We start from the raw sequence: 21,039 nt of genomic DNA on the forward strand, positions 1-21,039 counted from the left end.
TGTCAATGAATATTATACGTCATAGTCCTCTTTTCAAATAGGTTACTAACAAACTTAGAGAAAATTTCTAGCACTCCCGCACTACAAAATTGTTCGGTGAAAGTAGAAGAAACCAAAAGCACTAAATTTTTAGTAGGAGAGGGAAGTAAATGAGAGATTTTAAGTTCATTACTTACCAAATCCAACAAACTACAATAAATTGAAAGAGTCTTTCTCTCTCTCTCCACACTCATACCAACAACCTCTCTCTTCTCTCCCTCGACATATTTAATTTCTCTCTCTCAACACAATTTTAAGATCATTACTTGCCAAATCCAACGATAAATTGGTTCAGCTCATCAATTTTGGTCGAATCTCGTTTTTGAACCAGATGCTCGTTTGAGCTTTTAGACTCTAATACCATATTAATTTAATGAAATTTCATCCCAAAACCAATTTATAATAAAAGGAGTAGCTCATTATATTATAAACCCTTGTTAGATCGCTTATCTTATCTCCTATGTAATGTTTATCTATATACATGAGTGGCTTAACCCAATGACTACCATCAGAAGCGTGCTAAATTAGTCATAGGAAAACCTCAAAGTTCTTTCGAATTTCTGACTCTATAAATATGGATGGCTTGTTTGTTTAGCATGTCCCAAAGAATGTGTACCGTTCGAACAAGCAAATGGCTAGCAGGGTCGAGGTACCACAACGAACTTGGGATCCTTAACACGCTCTTCCTTAAATCTCTCTCTCTCCCCCTGTCTCTCTGTGTGTGGTTGTTGTTGGGGACATGAATCCAATTTAATGGGATTTTAAATGTTCCTTAACTGCTCCCTTACCGACACTCTCTTCTTTTAGTTTGCTTCTTCCTTTTTATTTGCCTTCAAAAGTAAGGATTGAAATGAATGGCCTCGTATTTTGAGGACTCTTGTTTCTCTTTGCATGGCTTCAATTCCCTCATCTAACTCCTTCCCAATCCCTTTTATTGTCATTCACTTTCACATTCATTTCTTCCCATTTACATGCACTTCCCTCTTCCCCCCTCCTATCTCTCCAAAATAAATGATTCACTTCCGATCCCGATCCCGTACAAACTCCCTCCTCGAGGAGGGTATGATACCATCTCGATGTCTAGCAAAGCACTCAGCTTCGAGGATTAAATATCGATGCTGGTTGGAGATGTCGAGGTTTCAATTTTATGAATATATGGATAAAATATTAAAACTAGAAATTGTTATTTCATAATTAATAGAAAAAGCACGTTGGTTTTATTTTTTGAGTACATCATGTGAGGGAAGGGTTTCGAACTATTAATATTGACCAGGAGAGAAGCAGCTCATGTCCATTAGAATCCTTAACATGCCCCCTCAAAATTGTTGGCTCATCGTCGATCTCGGCCAGATTCCATTTTTGGATCGAATGCTCGTTTGAATTTGTTGGGCTCTGATACCAAATAGACATGGACTACTTCTCTCATTACCAATTGATTTTGAGATGGAACCCCATGAATATTAATATGGGTATCAAAGCTCAAAACGATCAAACGAGCAATCGGTCCAAAAATGGGATCCAGCCAAGATTGATGAGCCAAAAAGAGCCACGATCTTGAGGGGACATGTTAAGGATCTCATATTGAAAACCAAAAGGACCTTACAATTGTTATAATAGACATGGACTACTCCTCTCATTATCAATTGGTTTTGAGATAGAATCTCATGAATATTAATATGGTATTAGAGTCAAAAAGCTAAAATGAGCAACCGGTCCAAAAATGAAATCCGGGCATGTCAAGGATCCTATTTTTGGACCTATTCATGGGGATCCATCTCAACCTCTTCTTAGGAGATAAATATCAATTACCGCAGAACTATACTCGCTTTGGCAAAAAGTAAGCTGATATTGATAATTAATTGATAATTTTTTTATGCTTTGTTGATATTTACAAAATATATATCGGAAATATTGTTTGAAGACCCTTAATATATTGATGTTGAATTCTTTAATTTACAAAGATATCATAAGGATATACTTCAAGGAAATATTTGCTTTAGCACGATTTTGAGTTTATTTGGTGCAATAGATTACTTGTTCGAGAGTTTATTAAGACATATTAATCCCTGACAAGATGATCAATATAGTTTAATGGTTAAAACATCTTACTTCTTTTCAAATGTCGAAGTTCAATCTTTCATTCATATATTTGTTATACTAAAAAAAGAAGAAGAAAAAAACTTTAATCCCTAAAAACTTATCGATTGATAATTTCGTACACTAATGACATTATTGTGTTTTCTAGTTTTCTAAACTTGTTTGAGAGTTGATTTTAAAACAAAGAGTTTAAATCCTATAAATGTGTTTTAGTTCCTAAACTTAATTATCATATTAAATAGTACTCGAGAATATTACTCAAAAGTTATGTTGTGTTTATTAAAAGTTTGGAGGATGTAGAATGTTAATAATTTCATAAAAGTTTGATGGTATAGTTTAGTGATAATTTTTATTAGTTTTTATTTTTTAAATATATTTTTTATTCTTTTAATATATTTTTATTGAATTTATTATTTAAATATTTTTTTACTAATTTTTGTTTTTCTAGATATAGTTTTATTGTTTGAGTCTCATTTGATTGTTTAATATATTTTTATTGTTCTGTGATCGACTTTGAGTGTCAGCTTCTTTTGGTTTTCTAAATATAATGAATAATTTTAACTTTTATGTCTAATTTTTTTTCTTGACAAAATATGTCTAATTAAATTTATATCATGGCACTTTTTCTTTTTAATAAATTTAAATTCGTACCCTTAAATCATTAACTTTTATCCCTTTATTCAATAAAAAAAATCCACAAAAATTCACTAAATTAATAAAATTAAATTTCTCAAATTATTATTAATCAAATTTCTCAAATTATGTTGGATTAATACACACACTGTACAATTAAATAATTCTACCAAAACTTACAAATTTAAAAGCCCAAAAATCAATTTTATTATCGTTTTTTATTAAATCCTATCAACTATTTTATACCAAAAATATATATTTTCTAACTTATTTGATACATGATAATATTTTTTTAAATAATTTTTCTAATAAAAATCTATCGAAAGGTTTGCAACACGGGTTAAAATTACAATACTTATCAAATTGATACACATCTACGTTCAATCATTTTTTTATTCTAGATCCACCACTCTGCATCTATGGTATAAACAAAGGTACTTACCTTAAAAGCGGGGGAGCTATTAAACACAAAACTAAAAAGTCTCCTCTATCAGAGATTAAACTTTTCATTTAACCTTTATTTAATAACAATCATAGGATTATTAGTATAACTCGTGTTAATCATAACCCCATTCAATCATTTTTGTAATTTTGTGATTAAATTTGCTATTTTTTTAATTGTTTTTTAATACAGCAAATTGTGGGGATAGAGGATTGAGTCTTCGATTTCTAGGAAATGAATAAAATATCTTAACTATTAAACTGTCAAAATATCCTAACCAGTGAGTTAACTCACGTTCACGTTATTTCTTTTAACTTTCTACTTCATCGTGGTCATTTCCACAACCAACAATACATGGATATTTAAAATAAAATAGGTCCTATCTACGACAAATTGGAAAAAGGAGAAAAAATTTGCTATCTTGGACCTTGAATTTTGAGCCAAAGAGTATCATTTATGAACAAAGTTTCATTTACTCAGAATGATAGATGAATTTAATTCAAAGAAGCAGTAGGTGCACCATTTTCCTCGGAAAAATTTATTTAAGTATCGCGAGAGTACCTACTTCTTTTATTCACATTATGGTTTTATCTTTATAAATAATTATATAATATTTGTGAGCCTCACATCATTTTTAATATGATGCTGACTTGCCAAACCGAGTATAGCTCAAATGATTTAGGCACCTATTTCTGACCTGAAGGTCATGAGTTCGCACCTCCACCCCACAATGTTGTAATCAATAAATATATATATATGATACTGACTTGACAAATAGTGAATGAAAGAAGTATCAATACTTCCGTATCAGATAATTTTCCCAACACAATTTGCAGCTCAATACATTAAATTCCTTAACCACATGACTTTTTTTGGGGATGCAAACCCAAAGCACTTCTCCAACCTCTTAGTCATTAATTCTTGTCCCCGTGGGAGCCAAGTAGGCAATGGCTTTTGATAACGTTCCTGTTCTTGTTCTTATTTATTTTTTCCTCTTTTTAAGTAGATAGAAATATAAATTTGTTTCTTGTTCTTAATTTTTATTTTGTTTTTTAATAAAATATAACATAAATATGTTTGATAATTTTCTTGTTTCCCATTCTCTTAAATATATATATTATTTATATTTATGTTTTGAAAAGGAAAAAAAACTAAAAACAAATAAAAAAATTGATTTTGTTATTTCCAACTACACAAATTAAAAAATAAAATAAAATCTTCAAAATGAAAAATGAGATACAAATCTACCATTACTAAACGCATATATTTCTCAAAAATTAAAAAACAAAAACGTCATGAAATCAATTCTGTGGATTTGAAAATATCTCAAAATATATTTCTTTTTGCTCTAATTTTAATGCACAACCAATACACCATGATTGCCTCAAGATCTTATTTATTAACTTTTTAATGTATTGTATAGTTATCCAAAGATTGAATGAGAAGAATTTGAGATTCAAAGAAAAAAGAGTTTATAAGTTTTTTTACTATAAAAAATACATGTTTAGTTTAGACAGTGAATCTCATAAAATTGTGTTCAGTTGAATTATTCCCAAGAGTTCGAACTCCCACCCCATGTACTAAAAAAAAATCACTAGTCATGAATAAAAAATAAAAACTTTTTAAACACAACTTCATTAAAATAAATAAATAATAATAAAAAGTTTATATATATATATATATATATATATTAGTCCCTAAATATTTTTTTTCATCTCATTGTTTAAAAAATTTCAATTTAATCAATTATACTATTTTTGTAAAATTGTCTAAACCTTAGACAATCGTCTAATCCTACGACATTTGATACCGGGAAACACATAAGAATTACTAATTCTTAAGGTAGCTGGTCATCATGAGGTTTGAACACATTCCCTTTCAAAGAATTTGACCACATAATAGATGAACATTTCTAACTTATCCTCCAAAGCTGACTTATAATTCGAGTCTCTATGGACAGTAAAAAGAAGGATAGGAAAGCCTTATCCGAAAACGAGAGAGAAATTTTGACTTTTTTCTAGATAGTCTACTTGTTCCTTTAAATTTCAGTATTATATCATATAACCTTAAACCCAACCAATTTTAACATTCATTGATGAGAAGGGTAAAATGGGAAAAAAAAATATACACACACATATAGATATATAAAAAACTAAATTGAATAAAATATAAGAATTTTTGTACTAAACTCGCTAAAAGGTTCGAACTTGAGACCTCTAAGCTAATATGACAAAGAAACTCCAAGTCCTTGCCAATTGGACTGTCCCTCGGGAGCTAAAATACTTTTGACTTATTACAAAATCACTTTTATCATCGGCTTGTGATTTAGTTTTAGTTTTTGATGCATGTAGCGGAAAACAATTCAACCCTGGAAAGTTTGATGAGACTCTTTTTGCCAGCACACAACCAAGATACTACGTTGAAAATGTTTTTGTCAATGGCCGTTGTGAACAAACAACTTTGAAGTAATAACTAATAACCTCATTACCAAATGATGAATTGAGTATAAACTTACAGTTTGAATCTATTACTTCAAACACACAAAAAAGGGAAATATCCATTGGCATTGATGTTAATGCTGAATTGCACTGTCTTCAGCACCAAAAACAAAAAAGTATGGGAAGTGTACATATGTACATGTTATATCCAAAATCTTCTACTACACCATGTCATTTTTTCAGAGAACTAGAATGAGAATCAATGTACTAACCTTCATAATCTTCCCTCTGAAGACAAAGTGTCTTAATGATCGAATTAGTGGGTCGTCAACAGTCATTAGAACGTAAGATTAGCTCGTTTCAAGCGATGAAGATCAACCAGTTCCTCTCCACAGGCTTTCAAGAATCTGAAATTGTTAAGTGTCAGCATTTTGGAACTACACCAGATACCTAATTGTTCAAAATGGAATATTACATAGAAGAAAATCTAAGGTTTATTCTGTTTCTTTTTTTTATATCCGACCAATCTCCGGACAACCGTTTAACCCTACTACATTTGATTGCCAAAAAAATTCATAGAATATTAAATCTCAAGTATGTGGCCATCATGATTTGAACCCATTCTCTCTAAATTTTTTAGAATTTACCTAGACCCCTTGGGACCATTATGCCAACCCATGATGGTTATCTAAGAGCTGTTTCACATTGTTCTATTACTAACTGTTTCAAAATCGTGTTCGTTTTACTAACAATTTGCACCATGCTTTTAAAAACTTAGTCAAATTTAAAAGACACGTTGTAATGTTTCCATTTCTTATTTCTCGTTTCTAGTTTCTGGTTTTTGAGAAATATAAGTGTTTTGTAACTATTCAGGTTTCTCTTTTTTTTTTTTAAACAAGAAACAACTTTTCATTGAAATATGAAAAGAAAAAATGTTCAAGATACAAACCTCAAAGGGGTGAAAACATAAGAGAGAGAAGAGAAAATAACGAAGAAATAGTGCAATAAGAGCAATAAAAGCTCGAAAAAGATGAAAACATTCTAAAACAGAACTCAGAAAAACTACTTGCTACAAAACTTGGAAAACCAAACTGATTCCAGAGCCAACATCCGCACAAGGAAAAAAACATTCCTTAGCACCAAGAGCGAAGACTAAACTCCAAAAAGAACCAAGTAGACTCCAAAATTAATTTTTTTGTAACTACTCGTGTTTCTCATTTCTCATTTCTCATTTTTAAGCAACATTTCCAAAATTATATAAAAATTTTGGAAACAAAACAACAAAATCAAGTTTCTTGTTTCTTATTCCCGCTTTTTCAATTCCTTCCAAAACATAAACAAAAACATTAATTTACCATTCTCGACTAATAAAATGCATAATAAATATTAAAAATTAAATATAATATTACAAAATTAAATATTTAATATAAAAATTAATTTTCATATATAATAAAAATTAATTTACAGTTTGATTGAATGAGAAATAAGAAATATACCAAACATGTTTATGTTTCTTTTTTCAAAGCAAAAAACAAAAAATAGTTATCAAACACAATAAACAATAACATTACCAAAAAAAGTCCTAAACAAACTAAAAAAAATGTTACCTTTGAATTCCGGCTAAAATTAAATAAAAAGTATGAATTTAAAAAGTGAAAAATTAGACAAGTAGAAAGTGACAGTAAACTTTCAAAAAAAAAAGAAAAAAAAAACTGTTATGAAACAGAAACTACAACAGTAGACAGACAACATCCCCGTTCTCCACATGTCAAAAATTCATCCAATCATGACATAAACAAAATGATGTGTATTTTTGAAGTGGGACATTAAACAGAGGAGACATCTTTTGAACATGGATTGAAGATGTCTCTAGGAGGGCCCTAGGCTGTTTACTTTTCAGTCTTTGTGCTCCTACTTAGACTAGAGAAAAGGCACTGCACTGGTCACTGGAGCTTTCTCTGTCTAAAGCAATTTGGAAGCAGAAAAGCCCTAGAGAAAATTAAAGTGTTCTGGTGGACTTTGGGTTGGAGTAGATTTTTTAACCCATCTTCATGTAGCTTGTTCTTTCTTTTCTTTTTTTTTTCTATTTTCTTGTGGTTACAACAACCCCACCAAATTGGGTCGTCTTTCTGTAAATTCCTCATAACTCCTCTATCGTCGGATTTAATGCTTAATTAAGAAAACCAAGCTTTCATCAAAACAGAAGCATACAAATGAGAAATACAAAAAGGGAAGTCTAATACAAAAGAAGGCTCGAGTACAATATAAAAGAGTAGCTACGAAACGAAGACCTTTAGATACCGACACCTAAAGAGACGAGCGGTACTTGGCCATAATCGTTTCGTATGAAACAAACAAATAATAAGACCCTGGAAAGTTAACACGGAAGGTTGGAGATAGGAGTAAAGGCTCTCTTCAATATAATCAAGCAGTCATGAGTCTGACACTTATTGGGCCACCTATTGGCCTAACTGAAATATTAAATTCACGACTTTATTGAGTACCAGATATGTTAGGCTAATAATTGGACCCCAATCACAAAAATAGAATCCAAGTTGAGAAAGCTGGGAGATTCCAACCAAAGTTATTACAGAATTTAAACCATTCAAAAATATAGGTGTTCTTCAATCCATAACACATCTTTAGAAAAGATTATTTAACTTCTATGTAATATTAATAAGGCAAATTGCAGATTTTTTAAGTCTCGTCTTGGCAGTCAAACTCAAATGACGATTCAACATTGTATGATTATCAAATAACTCTGAAGTATGGAAAAAAAATAAAAATAAAAATAATCAAACCACCAAGATTTAATTTCAGGAAACCAAATTTATTTTAAAATACACGCTATTTTGCCTTAATCGTGAGGGGAAGTATATAATGTTACCCTCTAGTAATGGCCACTTTAATAGATTCAGCCTATTGACCAGGAATGAATTGATAAAGCATTTTCTAGGAGACATGGCATATGAACTAATAAATCTAAGAGGCATATGAAACAATGTAACTAAACCTTACCATGATGGGGTACGGAAGTATCCACCCAAGAACTGGAATCTGGTACAAGAATCCTTTGATGGAGGGCCAGAAACCACTGCATTAGAGAAATCGTGTGTAAGAGAGATGTTGTAATAATATTTAGCTCGTGGATGCAAATTTAGACGAGAAACTAACCCAAAGAGAACGAAACAGCCGAATATCTCGAAGAGTATTCCAATTATGGGCCAGCGAACAAAAATGAAGAAGAGCCCAAGAAGAAAAGATGCAGAACCCTGGAAAAAAAAAACTTTAGACTCCAAAACTAACGTTTCATGAAGAATAACCGGCAGAATCTTAGCCCAGATATCTATAACATATAGAATCATTCTTAATATTTATTCTTTTAAAATAAGAAATGCAGTGTACTCGCAAGAAAGGTTGCACATACTGATACAGTTATTATTAACGGAAGGATGTTGAAAGAGTTAGGAGAGGACTAAGCATCCTCCCCAGTCTTAAAGTCGAGATAGAAAAGAGGAAAAAGAGAGAAGAAAAGAAACTCTCCAGTTGGTAATGATTAAAGATGGGATAACATAAATAAAAATGGTGACATAACAATGAATGAGAAACACTAATCCTCACCAGTCCAATACAATTAAGATATCTCTATTTAGATTTGTGGAAGTTAACCAAGTTGTTTCCATCCATAGCTGCCACAAAATAGTTAAAACAGATTTCACTCGAATTATCTGCATCTATAACCCTACATAAATTGGAAAATCATGCTATTTTTGGAGTTATCGTCCCCTTGAGAAGTATGATTGGAAAATCATATCTCTACTCTTGCTTAAATGAATATCTGTATCCATATAAATGCACATTCACTTACATAAACGTGAATTGATGTAAATAATCCCTTTTATCCACCTTTCACCAAAACCTTTCATTGATGTGCATTCAAATGTTTGCATGACCGATATGAGAAGCACCACGAAGGAAGCCAGTACTAAAAAGATCTAAAGAGGTCTCATACTAAGTTACGTGACTCATTAACTACTGCAAATCTACATGATCTACATTTGCAATTAGCTAATCGTGCCACTATCTTTTCATCCTGCCATTCTGTCCTCCTAGCATCTTCAAAACTAGGTCATATATAACACCAATTTAAAATCTGGCATGAATCTTGATTAGTAATTTCTCATACCTTGTAATTTGCTCGACTGGTAAAAAGATTCCACGTAGAACGCCAACCAAGTAAAAGTGCTACTCCAGTTAACCAAAATATCTGACATGATATATTTTTTATGAAAGAAAACAGGAGGGGAGAGAGAGAGTATGGGAGCACAAGCGTTAGGAAAGTTGGAAACAATAAGATCCTGATAAATACAGAAAGCAGTATCAAACTATGGAAGAGACTTACATTTCCTAAAGCAAGCAATCCCCTGTCAAAGAACAGGATTACACCCAAAAATGTGAAAAAGAAGCCAAAACCAATCAGCCCAAGTCCAACTTCTGCGTTTGAAAAAGATGCAGTTATTGACCGTTTTATATTGCAGATTTGAATCAACAGCACTAGTATTCTCGAGTTTCTTGAAAAATCCACCAACTCAGAGAAGAAACTCCACGAAAGAGAGACTTCTTTTTCTAGTTGACCAATCCAATTTCCAAGAATGTAGAATATGTAAGAATAAAAGAGATGCCTCTGAATATAACCGAACAGCAATGAGTAAAGCACACTAAGGCTGCAAATACATTGTGATCTAATGCTCACTTTTTTGCTCAGTCAATTCGTAGGCCATTTTGTTGACTGGTTGTTATAGCACTCAATTGTCGGACAAACAAGCACTAACTGCCACAATTCAAAAACACAAAAAATGGGGTTAACAAACACAGATATCAACACACAGAGTAAGGAATAAGTAAACCTGGTTTGAACCTATCAACAGATTGCATGCATCAGCTATTGAATTACTAACAACTGTAACATGTACAAATAAATGAGCAAGCTTCTGGAATACAAACAAAAATAAAACAGAACTTCCGCATTGCACTAATTCCCCAAGAATGATGAATGTGTTGGTTTCATTCAATTTTACTTCTTTTCCTCCTCCCCAGTCTATAGCTCGGAATTGAACGATGATTCAGAAGCATAAATGGTAATTTTCAACACAAACACAGCATTGCAAGTAGACTCCAGTTTTACACCGACAACATTGATAAAGTTCATTTTATCAGGCTCATACTCTACATGGCAAATAGGAAGCAGAACAGGAAGTAGCTGAAAATATTCTTGAATTCTATAAGCAGAATCCATGTTCATTAGCATCTAGTATCCAATTAAGATTCTGATGAACACCGCCTCCTTATCTACTTGAGATTAATAGATTGGCAAACGTAAAGCATCCCCTTAAGGTTCTGATAAACACCATTCCTTTCACTGTTAGAGATTGTGTGCGTGTGTTTTTCAAGATTGCATTCTTCTATCCGGGCAATAGGCTGAACCAAATGACTTGGCAAACATCTAGCATCCTATTAAGATATGTGTGTATTACAAGATCGCATTCCTCCATTCTAGTCGTAGACCGAACCAAAATAATGTCAGCCAATTGTTAGCCTGACAAACATGTAGCATCCCATTAAGATTCTGATAAATGTTACTCCCCTCGATGTTTAAGATTGTGTGTGTTGTGTTACAAGGTAATACAAGATCGCATTCTTCTACCCTAGCAATAGACTGAGCCAAACGTATGTCAGCCAACCTAGGAAACCAGGTATCCATAGTCAATGATACTAATTTCATTTGGTAGAAGTTTTAGGATTGGAGAATCTAATGCAGAACCTCCTCCTTTTTTTTAATAAGAAACAAGAGAAAGGTGTATTAATAAAACAGAAACCATCCCAAAAGGAAACAACCTAGCGGCAGATGGTAGAGAAAACCCTCCCTAAAGAACGATGCAATCAAAACTTTCCAATCGTGTAAAATCAAATGAAGACTGTAACTTCAAAAAAAAAAAAGAAAAAAAAATCTTGTGGATTGAAACCCACCAAGAAGCAACATGCTTAATATTTAGACAAAAAGAATCCACTAGAGTCAAAATATACTCAAAGAGGCGACTATTCCTTTCTTTCCAAAGGAGCCAAAGTAAAGCCTGGGCCGCACAATTCCAGAGGACACTAGCTTTCCCTTTGAGCTGAGATCCTCGGAAACCTTCTGAAATAAAATCCTCAATTCTCCTAGGAAGACACAGGAGAGATCCAAAAGAGAAGCAATAAAAGACCAAGCCTTGGTCGCAGAAGTACAATGCAAAACAAGGTGATCCACCATTTCCAAATCCCTTAAGCACATACCACAAATAGAAGGGGAAAGAGCCCAATTAGGAAACTTTCTTTGAAGCTTATCAGCTATATTAGTTCCTCTGTAATAGATAGTCCAAAGGAAATTTTTTTAGGGACTCTGAAGTTCCAAATCTGATTAGTTGTAGACAAATTTAATCTAGGGGAGGGGGACGTGAGGGCCAAAAATGCAGAATTGACCGAAAAAGGCGCAGAACTATCTGCCTTCCACCACAATCTGTCTCTACCAAGTCCTAAGACCACCCCTGCAATCTTTTCCGTGAAAACAGCCCATCTGTTCAACTCCCTCTCAAACAAATTTCTTCTAAAGCCTCAGTAGCCCAGCAATCTGCTATGGAGAACTCATTCTTTAAAAAAAGCACATAGAGGTGTGGAAAAGAGATGGAAAGAGGAACCGTGTCTATCCAAGAATCCTCCCAAAAACGCATTGTAGTACCCGAAGAAACTTTAAAAAAGGAGAGATTTGAGAAACTCACTACGAAGACGTTGAATATCTATCCAAGGCCTCCCAATAGAGGAACCTTTTGCAGACTTTGCCAGCCACCCAAAAGACTCCACGCCATAAATGGCAGCAATAACCCGTCTCCACAAACTGTCTTTCTCCACCACAAAGTGCCAAAGCCATTTCAAAAGAAGAGCTTTGTAATGCGGAACCTCCTTCTGAACTTATGGTCTTAGCCAGGTTACGGTCTGCCAGTTCAACTTAACACTGAAAGTCATCAAAAAATGTGTCGGTAGCAAAGTTACATCTCCAAAGCACATTGTCCAAACTCTCTAGGGCACATTTAAACGGAACACATCACTGTGAACCCAACTGCATGGAGGAAGCTCTCTGGATGAAATTAATAGTGCTAAACTGTTAGTCCTCGCATGCAACTCGCGAGACCTAGCGAACAAATAATCTCACCTTCCACAGCGAAGAAAACAAATAGTGTTCAGAAGAGGGAGAACCACACAAGAGGAAAAAAACCCAAAAGAAAACCCACCGGAAGAATTGAAACTCCAGAGGTGTAAGCTAGTTTGCTAGACATAATCGTGCAATCTTTTAATTTCACCCTTTATATGTGTCGTGAACAACCAAAAAACTAGAGCACCTATCCAAATCCAAGGGAAACTGCATGAAGGATTGTACGAGTTCAACCTATTGAAAGCTCACCCTTGCCATAGAGCTCCTGATCATAAATTAAAGAATCTCTCTTTCCTAAAGCTCATCCACAAGTTGTAATGCCAACCGATTGTAATTCTTCTTCTGTTTCTCAACCTTCTTCAAATAATGTCTCCTTGTTTGAAACTTGGGATAGAAGATTGGAGCAGCATAGCTCCGTTACTGCTCAACAAGTTCTGCTTGAGTGTAATATTCCCTTTTCAATCAATAAAAATCAATTGAACACGTGTCAAGAACTTCCTTTTAAGCCTCTACAACTATTCATGACACTCTTTTACAGTATACTGAATCTGATTTTCAGGGTCCTCCCATTCATAATTCTAGAAATGGTCTCTGATATTACATTAGCTACATAGACGTACACTCTAGATACACCACGCTATACTACATCCAATATAAATCTTTAAAACTTCCAAAGTAAAAAAATAACAAAAAAATGAATCAGTATTGGAGATTGACCAAGGGTGAGATGAAAGAGGAGCATTCTTCTATTCTGAATCAAAAAGTATAAAATGAAAAATTTATAATGACTCAGATACCTCTCCCGTTTATATGCAACCTTGTATTTCAGAATAAACATTACAAATAAGACGATGAAGAAATCGACGAAGAGTGGAAAGGAAGTGATTACATTTAAACTTGAGTGAAAAAAGGGTTCGTGGGTCGGCTCTTTGAATGGTTGGATCCTACTTTTTGAACTTTAGAAGATCAGTTTCGTCCAAATTTTCCAATTGGAGCTCATAGCTTGACATCGAAAGGTGCTGTAACAAGAACCCTAATTTCAATTTTCCACTTTCAAACGGAATTAGAAACGAAGCGACAGACAGAGAATCACGGAGCGAAATAGAGAGACTAAGAGTCACCCAGAAATTAAATCGAACCGGTAAAAGTGTAATCATTTCGGTTTTTTTTCTTTTTACTTTTTAAGATATCTCCGATCATAAATATTACATGTCAATTTTCGTTAAACTATAGTTTAGTTGTCTAAAATTATATTTTTTTAACTTGATAGCTCAATTACGACCTCACCTCGTGGGAGGTAATACCATGAGTTCTTGTAAATATATCCTTACCATTTACTATATAACTCTTTTGATATGTTTTAATATAGTTAGAAATACATTTGTATTCGTATTCAACTTTAAAAAATAAAAATACATTCTGAATTTAAGTTCAATCTAAAAACGTTTTAAACAAATAGATGAAAAATAAAGAAATACATAAATGAAAATAATGTTTACCACTTACAATTTTTTTAATCTAGCACTGAGAAACAGAATAATTTGATTTTTTTAATCTACCACTGAGAAACAGAATAATTATCAAATGGTATCTAAATAAGGAGTTTAATTTGGGTTTTTTAAGCAAATGGTCCAAATCTTTTACCGGCTGACTTAGTTCATACCTATTAAAGTTTTTTCTAACCCAAAATGTTGTTCTTAATCTTAAGGCGAATGTACTTTTCTCCCTGTCGACTATGCAAGCACCATGATTATTCATGATTTATTTAGTTGGTGATTTAAAAATAAAAATATGAAAACAAGGTGTTATAACACATTTTGGTGCATGGTTTGGCATTATGTGGTATGGCCACCTAGACCAAGTGTAGCAATCGAGGATTAAAGGGAGTATGATTAGCTAATCAACCCACTTACCAAGTTGGCATATCTACGAGTGGTTAGTCGTGACCGATATGATTAATGATATATTTCCACTAGGTGCTAATGATTAGATGAACTATGTGTGATGCTAATATCATGTTTATAAACGTGTTCATAGCAAGCTGTCGCTAAAGTAGGTGGTATGACAATAACTCACGCGTGCTCAACTCTGAAAAACAGTAATCGTTCATCGCATGATGTGACTATTATTTTGCATGGTACATTCATTCATACCCGTTCACTTCAACGTATTTCTTTATTTTTTATCTCGTTTCTCTCTTGCCACTTTTTAAAATTTATTTATCTTTTTTCTCACTTTTGCTCATGTTTCATAAATCGTTTCTCCATGCTCTCACTCCAAAATAGTATTTTATGTGATTATTATCGGGTTATGATGAAATTAATAAGTTTTTATGGGGTTGCATAGTTACAAAGTAGCTAATGAAGCGTTTAATAGAATGTCCTACATTTTAAAGCATCTAATTAGAAGAGTTTCAGTAAATTTATATGATTGGATTGTTCAACCTTAATTATACCCAATAATGTAAATCTTATTGGTGCATTTATATCCCATGATATTAATTCCAAATATGATGAGAATTATTAATAAGTTGATCCAAGTACATTTCTTTTTGAATTTGCTATCAACTAAGCATCTCAACTATTGGATACCATTAAATATAAATAGTATTGAATAACTTTGTTGTTGTCCAACTTTTTAAATTAAAAAACAAAAATTTTAAATAAAAATTTATTTGTAATAATTATTTCGACACGTTAAAATGCAATATAAGTCTTAAAATTTAAAAATTAAAATAAAGAAATATAAATTAGAGGGAGGGTATCTTACTTGTATTATAAAAATATAATATATTTCACATAATTCACATAAAAATAATATATCTTAAATTACATAATAATAAGATAGAGTAAATTAATAAATATTATATAAAGTATTTATATATAAAAAAGTATATAATCATCTTAATTTAATTATAAAAATTAATTACAAGTATTATAAAATAGTATAGCATCAAATATACTATATAAAACAATATATTATATAACAACTATATAATTAATCAAATATATAAAAATTATATAAAAATATCATACTATACTATTAATCTTGTATTAATAGCTTAGTATAATAGGTTAGCTTTACAGTGATGTATGCTATACATTGTAAATAAAAAAAATGCAGATATAGTTGAATGCTGCTGAGGAGAAGACACAGGTTTGATTCCCACCATATGTCTAGGATAAAAATATTGGGTTAATATTTTGTATTTAATAGAATAAATGATTAATATAGTTGACGATGATGGTATAGTAGTCTCATCATTCCCTTATTTTCTTTTATTTTCCTCTCATTTGGAAAGGAAAAAAAATATTAATAAAGGAAAAAAAGTTAATATTAATGGCAATTAATTACTAGTTACCAAGATTAAAACTAAATATTTTAGATAAATTTTATTTATTTGAATAAATAAAGAATGAATGCATATCTACAAATTGAATAGTTCATTTATACAAAATGGTATATCCAAATTATTTATTTATTTGTTTAGATTACACTATTTCTATAGTCAAAGTGGCGAACTTTCTTTGTAAATTCGCGCGTAAAGTGGAGTTGCGAAGAAGAGTTCGTTGGAAAAATGGAGCGGAGAATCGGCGAAGAAATTTGCGGGTTACACGAACCATTGATTCTCCCCATTTCGTGTTCGATCTCGGAGCATCAAATTCGATCACCCATTCCCTCGATCCGATCGCCATGGTGTCCCATTCGAAGTAGAACGGAGGCTATGGGGGCGTCGTCGAAGCTGGACAATATTCGGTGCTCCACCATCGTGTTGGCCATTTCCAACGCCGCCGTCATCATTCTCGGCGCCTATCTCGTCATCGTTGTTTTTCCTGCTTGCGGACGCCGATATGTCCTTCCATTCTTGGCCGTCTCCGTGGCTTCCTGCATCAGAATCGTCGCCATGGTTCAGAGCGGCATTGCTCAGGAGGCTACGGCCAGAACCATTCTCGAATCTCCGGGTGATTCTCCCGCTGTTGTCAACACCGTTCTGCGCCACGAGAGACGGGTATTTGACCAGTTCCACTTTCTTTTTCTCTTTAATTTGAATTTGGCGAAGGAAGTTTTAGGGACGATCTTTGGGTTTTAGAGATGAAGCACGAGCTGAACTTTCGTGTTGCGAGTTGAATAAATTAAGTTAAAGGGTTTGTTGCTTTTCTTCCTCACGTGATTAAAATGAATCCGGAGTCTATTTATCATTTTATCTATCTCAATAGCTACTTTTGGTTTGTTCTAATACGAGTTGAGTGATTCTCTTTGTATTTCCGTTTTCTCTTCAAAATTCCAAGTTTGACTAAGGATAAGTTCGAAAAGGCAATGAGAGATTTCAAAATATTGTGTCAAACTTTGTGAGGAAGTGGGTTGGGAATAGGATTAATTCTTTTTTGTTGTTGTTGTTGTTTTTTTTTTTTTTTGGATAGGAAACAAATCTTGTGTTATGGACAAAAGCCATATGAAAGGAGGACGAGATATCTCAAAAGAGTCAAGAGGTTACAAAAAGGATTTCTAATTGGCATAAAATGTGCAGCAAATGGAAACTTACAAAACGCTTTAGAAGTAAAGCACCAAGTAGAAGCAAAGAGTTTGACTAGATCCCAGCAGGAGTCTCAACTAGATTCAATCCTCTGTTTTTTTTTTTGAAAGAAACAATTTCATTGATTGTATGAAATTATAAAAGTCTCGTAAGAGGGATTACATGAAGCACTTCCAATTGGCTAAGAGGGAAGTGTAGCTATAGTTATGAAACATAGGGGAGGATTTACACCAATTAATGACGGTAAAAACTATAGCTTAAAAAAAACTATCAAAAGGGAGAGTTTTGTCGTTGAAGACGCATTGGTTTATTTCTCTCCAAATAATCCAAAAAAATGCTCACATAAAGTTCTGCCATCAGTAATGCAGTGGACCATCCAAAAGTGTAAAGGATGAAGTTACAAAATCTGGTTGCAAAAAGGCAGGTGGCAAATAGGTGTTGTTGGGTTTCTTGGTTTGATTGGCACATCACACACCAATGGGAGAGAGAGCCATGTAGGGCATCCTTCTTTGAGCTTGTCACCGGTGTTGATAGCGCGATGGCTAAGTTCCCAAAGGAAAAATTTCACCTTTTTTGGGTATGAGTCTCTCCAAATGCCTTCATACAGTCGTTGTGGAGTAATATGACAAGGCTGTGCGACATCCTTGATGAGAGAGTGAGTGGAGTATATGCCATTTGGTTCTAGTTTCCAAGATAGGATGTCAACCTCTGTGGCTAGATGAACCGTAGAGAGCTTGTGTGAATGGGTTGCCCACTTGACAATTTCAGCATCCTTTAGATTTCTCCTCAACCTCAAATTCCAGCAATTATTGTCTACAGACCAAAGATTCCGAACTGAATCCTCCTTTTTCAAAGATAAGGTGTAGAGAAGTGGCGTGTGTTGTTTCAGAGGTTCATTGACCAACCAAAGGACTGTCCAGAAAGGGGTGGTGCTGCCATCACCAATTTTATAAGCCAGCCTATCAAAAACCAGCTCCTGAGGCTAAAGGTTTGGACACATTTGGGAGAGTGGTTGCGATAGGTTTAAGGGACTAGGAAGAAAGTCCATACTTTGTTTAAATCACCTTATCCCACAAAGCCATCCTCTCTTTAAAATATCTTCAAATCCATTTGGCCAGTAGGTTGTTGCTTTTCTGTTTCATGTTGGACAAGCCCAAACTCCCCACCAAAAGCGGTTGCTGGGTGATGTCCCATTTTACTAAATTCATCCCATTTGATTCCTTAGTACCTTTCCATAAGAAGCTTCTAAAGAGACTATCTAAGGTGTTGGCAACTTTAGAAGGCATGGGGAAGAGTGAAGAGTAGTAGGTAGGGAGATTTGCTAGTGTAGCTTGAATAAGTGTATGTCTATCACCTTTGAAGATGAAGGAGTTTTTCCATGAGTGTAATCTTTTCTTAACTTTCTCAACCAAAGGGTCCCAGAAGGAGAGGGTTTCTGGCTTGCTGTGTAGGGGGAGACCGAGGTAGAGGGTAGGCCATGATCCCTTTTTGCAATTATACTTGGATGCTAAGGTTGAGAGCTCACTGTCATCTAGGTTTATGTCCAAGATTTCTGATTTCTGGTGGTTGATTTTAAAAGTCCGGATGCCTCCTTAAATAGTCGGCTGATGTGAACATATTGTTGAGGGAAGTGTCCTGATACGTGGAGAAAAGGATGGTGTCGTCTGCAAATGGAAGGTGTTGTATGTTCAAGGAATTGTCTCCAAGGTCAAATCTCTTTATGAGGTTGTAGCTAGCTGAATGTGACATGAGACGACTAAAGATGTCAGCAATCAAAAAAAAGAAAGAAGAGATGATAAAAGGTCACCTTGCCTTAGGCCTCTAGATGCAATGATTTTTCCTCTCGGACGACCATTGATAATGATGGAGAAATTTGCAGATGAAACACAACCTCAGATCCACTTTTTCCAAATGTGTCCAAACCTTTAGCCTCAAGAACAACATCAAGAAAGTCCCAATCAACACTATCAAAGGCCTTTTCAATGTCTAACTTGATAACCACTCCCTTCTTTTGATGTATTTCTCGATCCTCAATAAGCTCGTTGGCAATTAGTGATGCATCGAGAATTTGCCTTCCAGCCACAAAGGCTGATTGCGTATTCGTGATTGTGTGTGGCAGCAATCGTTTTAATCTTTACGAAAGAACCCTTGTTATGATCTTGTATAAGCGAGAGATGAGGCTTATAGGCCGGAAATCCCCTACTTGTCTAGTATCAAGTTTCTTTGGGATGAGGCAAACATAGGTTTCATTAAGGCTTGCATTGATAATCCCATTCTTAAAAATGTCTTGGAACACTCTCAAAATATCGTCTTCAAGGATGTTCCAAAACCTTTTGTAGAATTCTGCAGTAAATCCATCCAGTCCAGGGGACTTGTTTGTTCCTAATTCTTTGATAGCATGCCAAACCTCCTCTTCAGTGAAATGTTTCTCAATCAGTGAAAGGTTGCTCAATCGCTGTACTTTGTTGATGGGTGATGGAGCTCCACTCCATGGGGTGTGGTAGGAATCTATGTCCCTCCTTCTTGGAGTATAACCTGTAAAAAAATGACAGAAATTCTTTTTCAATGTCATTCTCTTCAATAAGGCTGGTACCATTCGTGGAGAGAATTTCAGTAATGGTGCTCCTCCGCCTCTTCTATGGCACAATACGATTGGAAGAAAGATGTATTGTTGTCTCCTTCATGTAGCCAATTAGTTTTGCAATGTTGGCGCCAAAAAGGCTCTTCCTTTGCCACCACCTCAAGGAGCTGTATTTTAATAGATTTCCATTGGGTATGTTGAACTGAGTTTAGGAGCCCTTTCTCCTCTAAGTCGTCCAGAATGGTGAGCTCTGAGGTGAGTTGGTTTTTTTGTTGTGCAATGCTACCAAAGGTTTTGGAACATCCTTAAAGACGATATTTTGTAGCAGATTATAGACCCATCAACTTGGTTACTTGCATATACAAACTAGTGGCAAAAGTTCTTGCGTCAAGACTCAAAAGGGTTATTCACAAGATCATTTCGCCAAATCAATCAGCCTTTGTAGCCGAAAGACAAATAATTGACTCAATCCTCATAGCTAATGAGGTTGTTGATGAGTACAAAACAAAAAGGAAGCAAGGGTGGATTTTTAAGCTGGATTTTGAGAAGGCCTATGAAATGGTGGATTGGGAGTCTCTGCTGGAAGTCTTGAGAAGAAAAGGGTTCGGTGATAAATGGGCCTCTTGGATAAAGGGCTGCATTTCTAATACTTCGTTCTCGATTTTCATAAACGAGAGGCCTAGAGGAAAGTTTAGAGCTTCTAGAGGCTTGAGGCAGGGCGACCCCCTTGCGCCTTTTCTCTTTGTCATTGTAGTCGATGTGTTTAGTAGCATTCTAGATCTGGGCTAGGAGAAAGGGCTGCTGAAAGACTTTGTGGTTGGAAAAGATGATATTAATATAAACCATCTACAGTTCGCTGATGATACTATTCTTTTGCTGATTATGATGTCCAAAAGGTTATGAATCTTTGAAGTATGGTGCATCTCTTTGAGCTTATGTCTGGTTTAAAGGTTAACTTAGCCAAAACCACCTTGCTTGGGATAAATATTCAAGAAGAGGAAGTTAGGAGTATGTCTGATTTGTGGGGATGTG

The 21,039-nt window shown here is 34.1% G+C and overlaps 2 protein-coding genes across 9 annotated transcripts in view; one reads left to right on the top strand and one right to left on the bottom strand.

Moving 5' to 3' along the window:
• Nucleotides 1-5,756: 5,756 nt before the first annotated feature.
• On the bottom strand, nt 5,757-14,013 carry LOC111018595 (Got1/Sft2-like vescicle transport protein family). 7 transcript variants are annotated; one of them, XM_088126756.1, is made up of 7 exons: nt 13,782-14,013; nt 10,403-10,480; nt 10,052-10,140; nt 9,836-9,916; nt 8,824-8,921; nt 8,668-8,743; nt 5,757-6,056 (listed from the first exon to the last, which is right to left on the bottom strand). In XM_088126756.1, exons 2-7 carry the CDS (start codon nt 10,428-10,430, stop codon nt 6,024-6,026), a joined length of 405 nt encoding a protein of 134 aa, XP_087982882.1. In that variant the 5' UTR covers nt 10,431-10,480; nt 13,782-14,013; the 3' UTR covers nt 5,757-6,023. The 7 variants fall into 7 exon arrangements, with proteins under 7 accessions (XP_087982882.1, XP_022150442.1, XP_022150445.1 ...); XM_022294750.2 differs by having other exon boundaries at nt 10,052-10,143; nt 13,782-14,010; XM_022294753.2 differs by lacking the exon at nt 13,782-14,013 and adding an exon at nt 13,690-13,733 and having other exon boundaries at nt 10,052-10,143.
• A 2,375-nt stretch (nt 14,014-16,388) lies between these two features.
• The window catches only part of LOC111018550 (lipase class 3 family protein), a 50,059-nt gene continuing 45,408 nt past the window's right edge, over nt 16,389-21,039 (top strand). The window contains exon 1 of one of the 2 annotated variants that reach the window (XM_088126400.1): nt 16,389-16,901. In XM_088126400.1, the coding sequence (XP_087982526.1) occupies nt 16,470-16,901 (432 nt within the window). In that variant the 5' untranslated portion in view covers nt 16,389-16,469. The remainder of the gene's footprint in view (nt 16,902-21,039) is intronic. The other variant, XM_022294677.2, reaches the window with a different exon arrangement.

The sequence above is a fragment of the Momordica charantia genome (assembly GCF_013281855.1).
Source record: "Momordica charantia cultivar OHB3-1 chromosome 7 unlocalized genomic scaffold, Mcharantia_2.0 BLBB01000007.1, whole genome shotgun sequence".
Classification (NCBI taxonomy): Eukaryota; Viridiplantae; Streptophyta; class Magnoliopsida; order Cucurbitales; family Cucurbitaceae; genus Momordica; species Momordica charantia.

Excerpts from the sequence above, each read along its gene's own strand:
- LOC111018595 (XM_022294750.2), bottom strand. The coding sequence starts at position 10,430 with ATGGCCTACGAATTGACTGAGCAAAAAA. Across the intron at positions 8,922-9,835 it reads CCAGTCGAGCAAATTACAAG|GGTTCTGCATCTTTTCTTCT; the intron begins GTATGAGAAATT and ends TTTTTTTTCCAG. Across the intron at positions 6,057-8,667 it reads TACTTCCGTACCCCATCATG|ATTCTTGAAAGCCTGTGGAG; the intron begins GTAAGGTTTAGT and ends TAACAATTTCAG.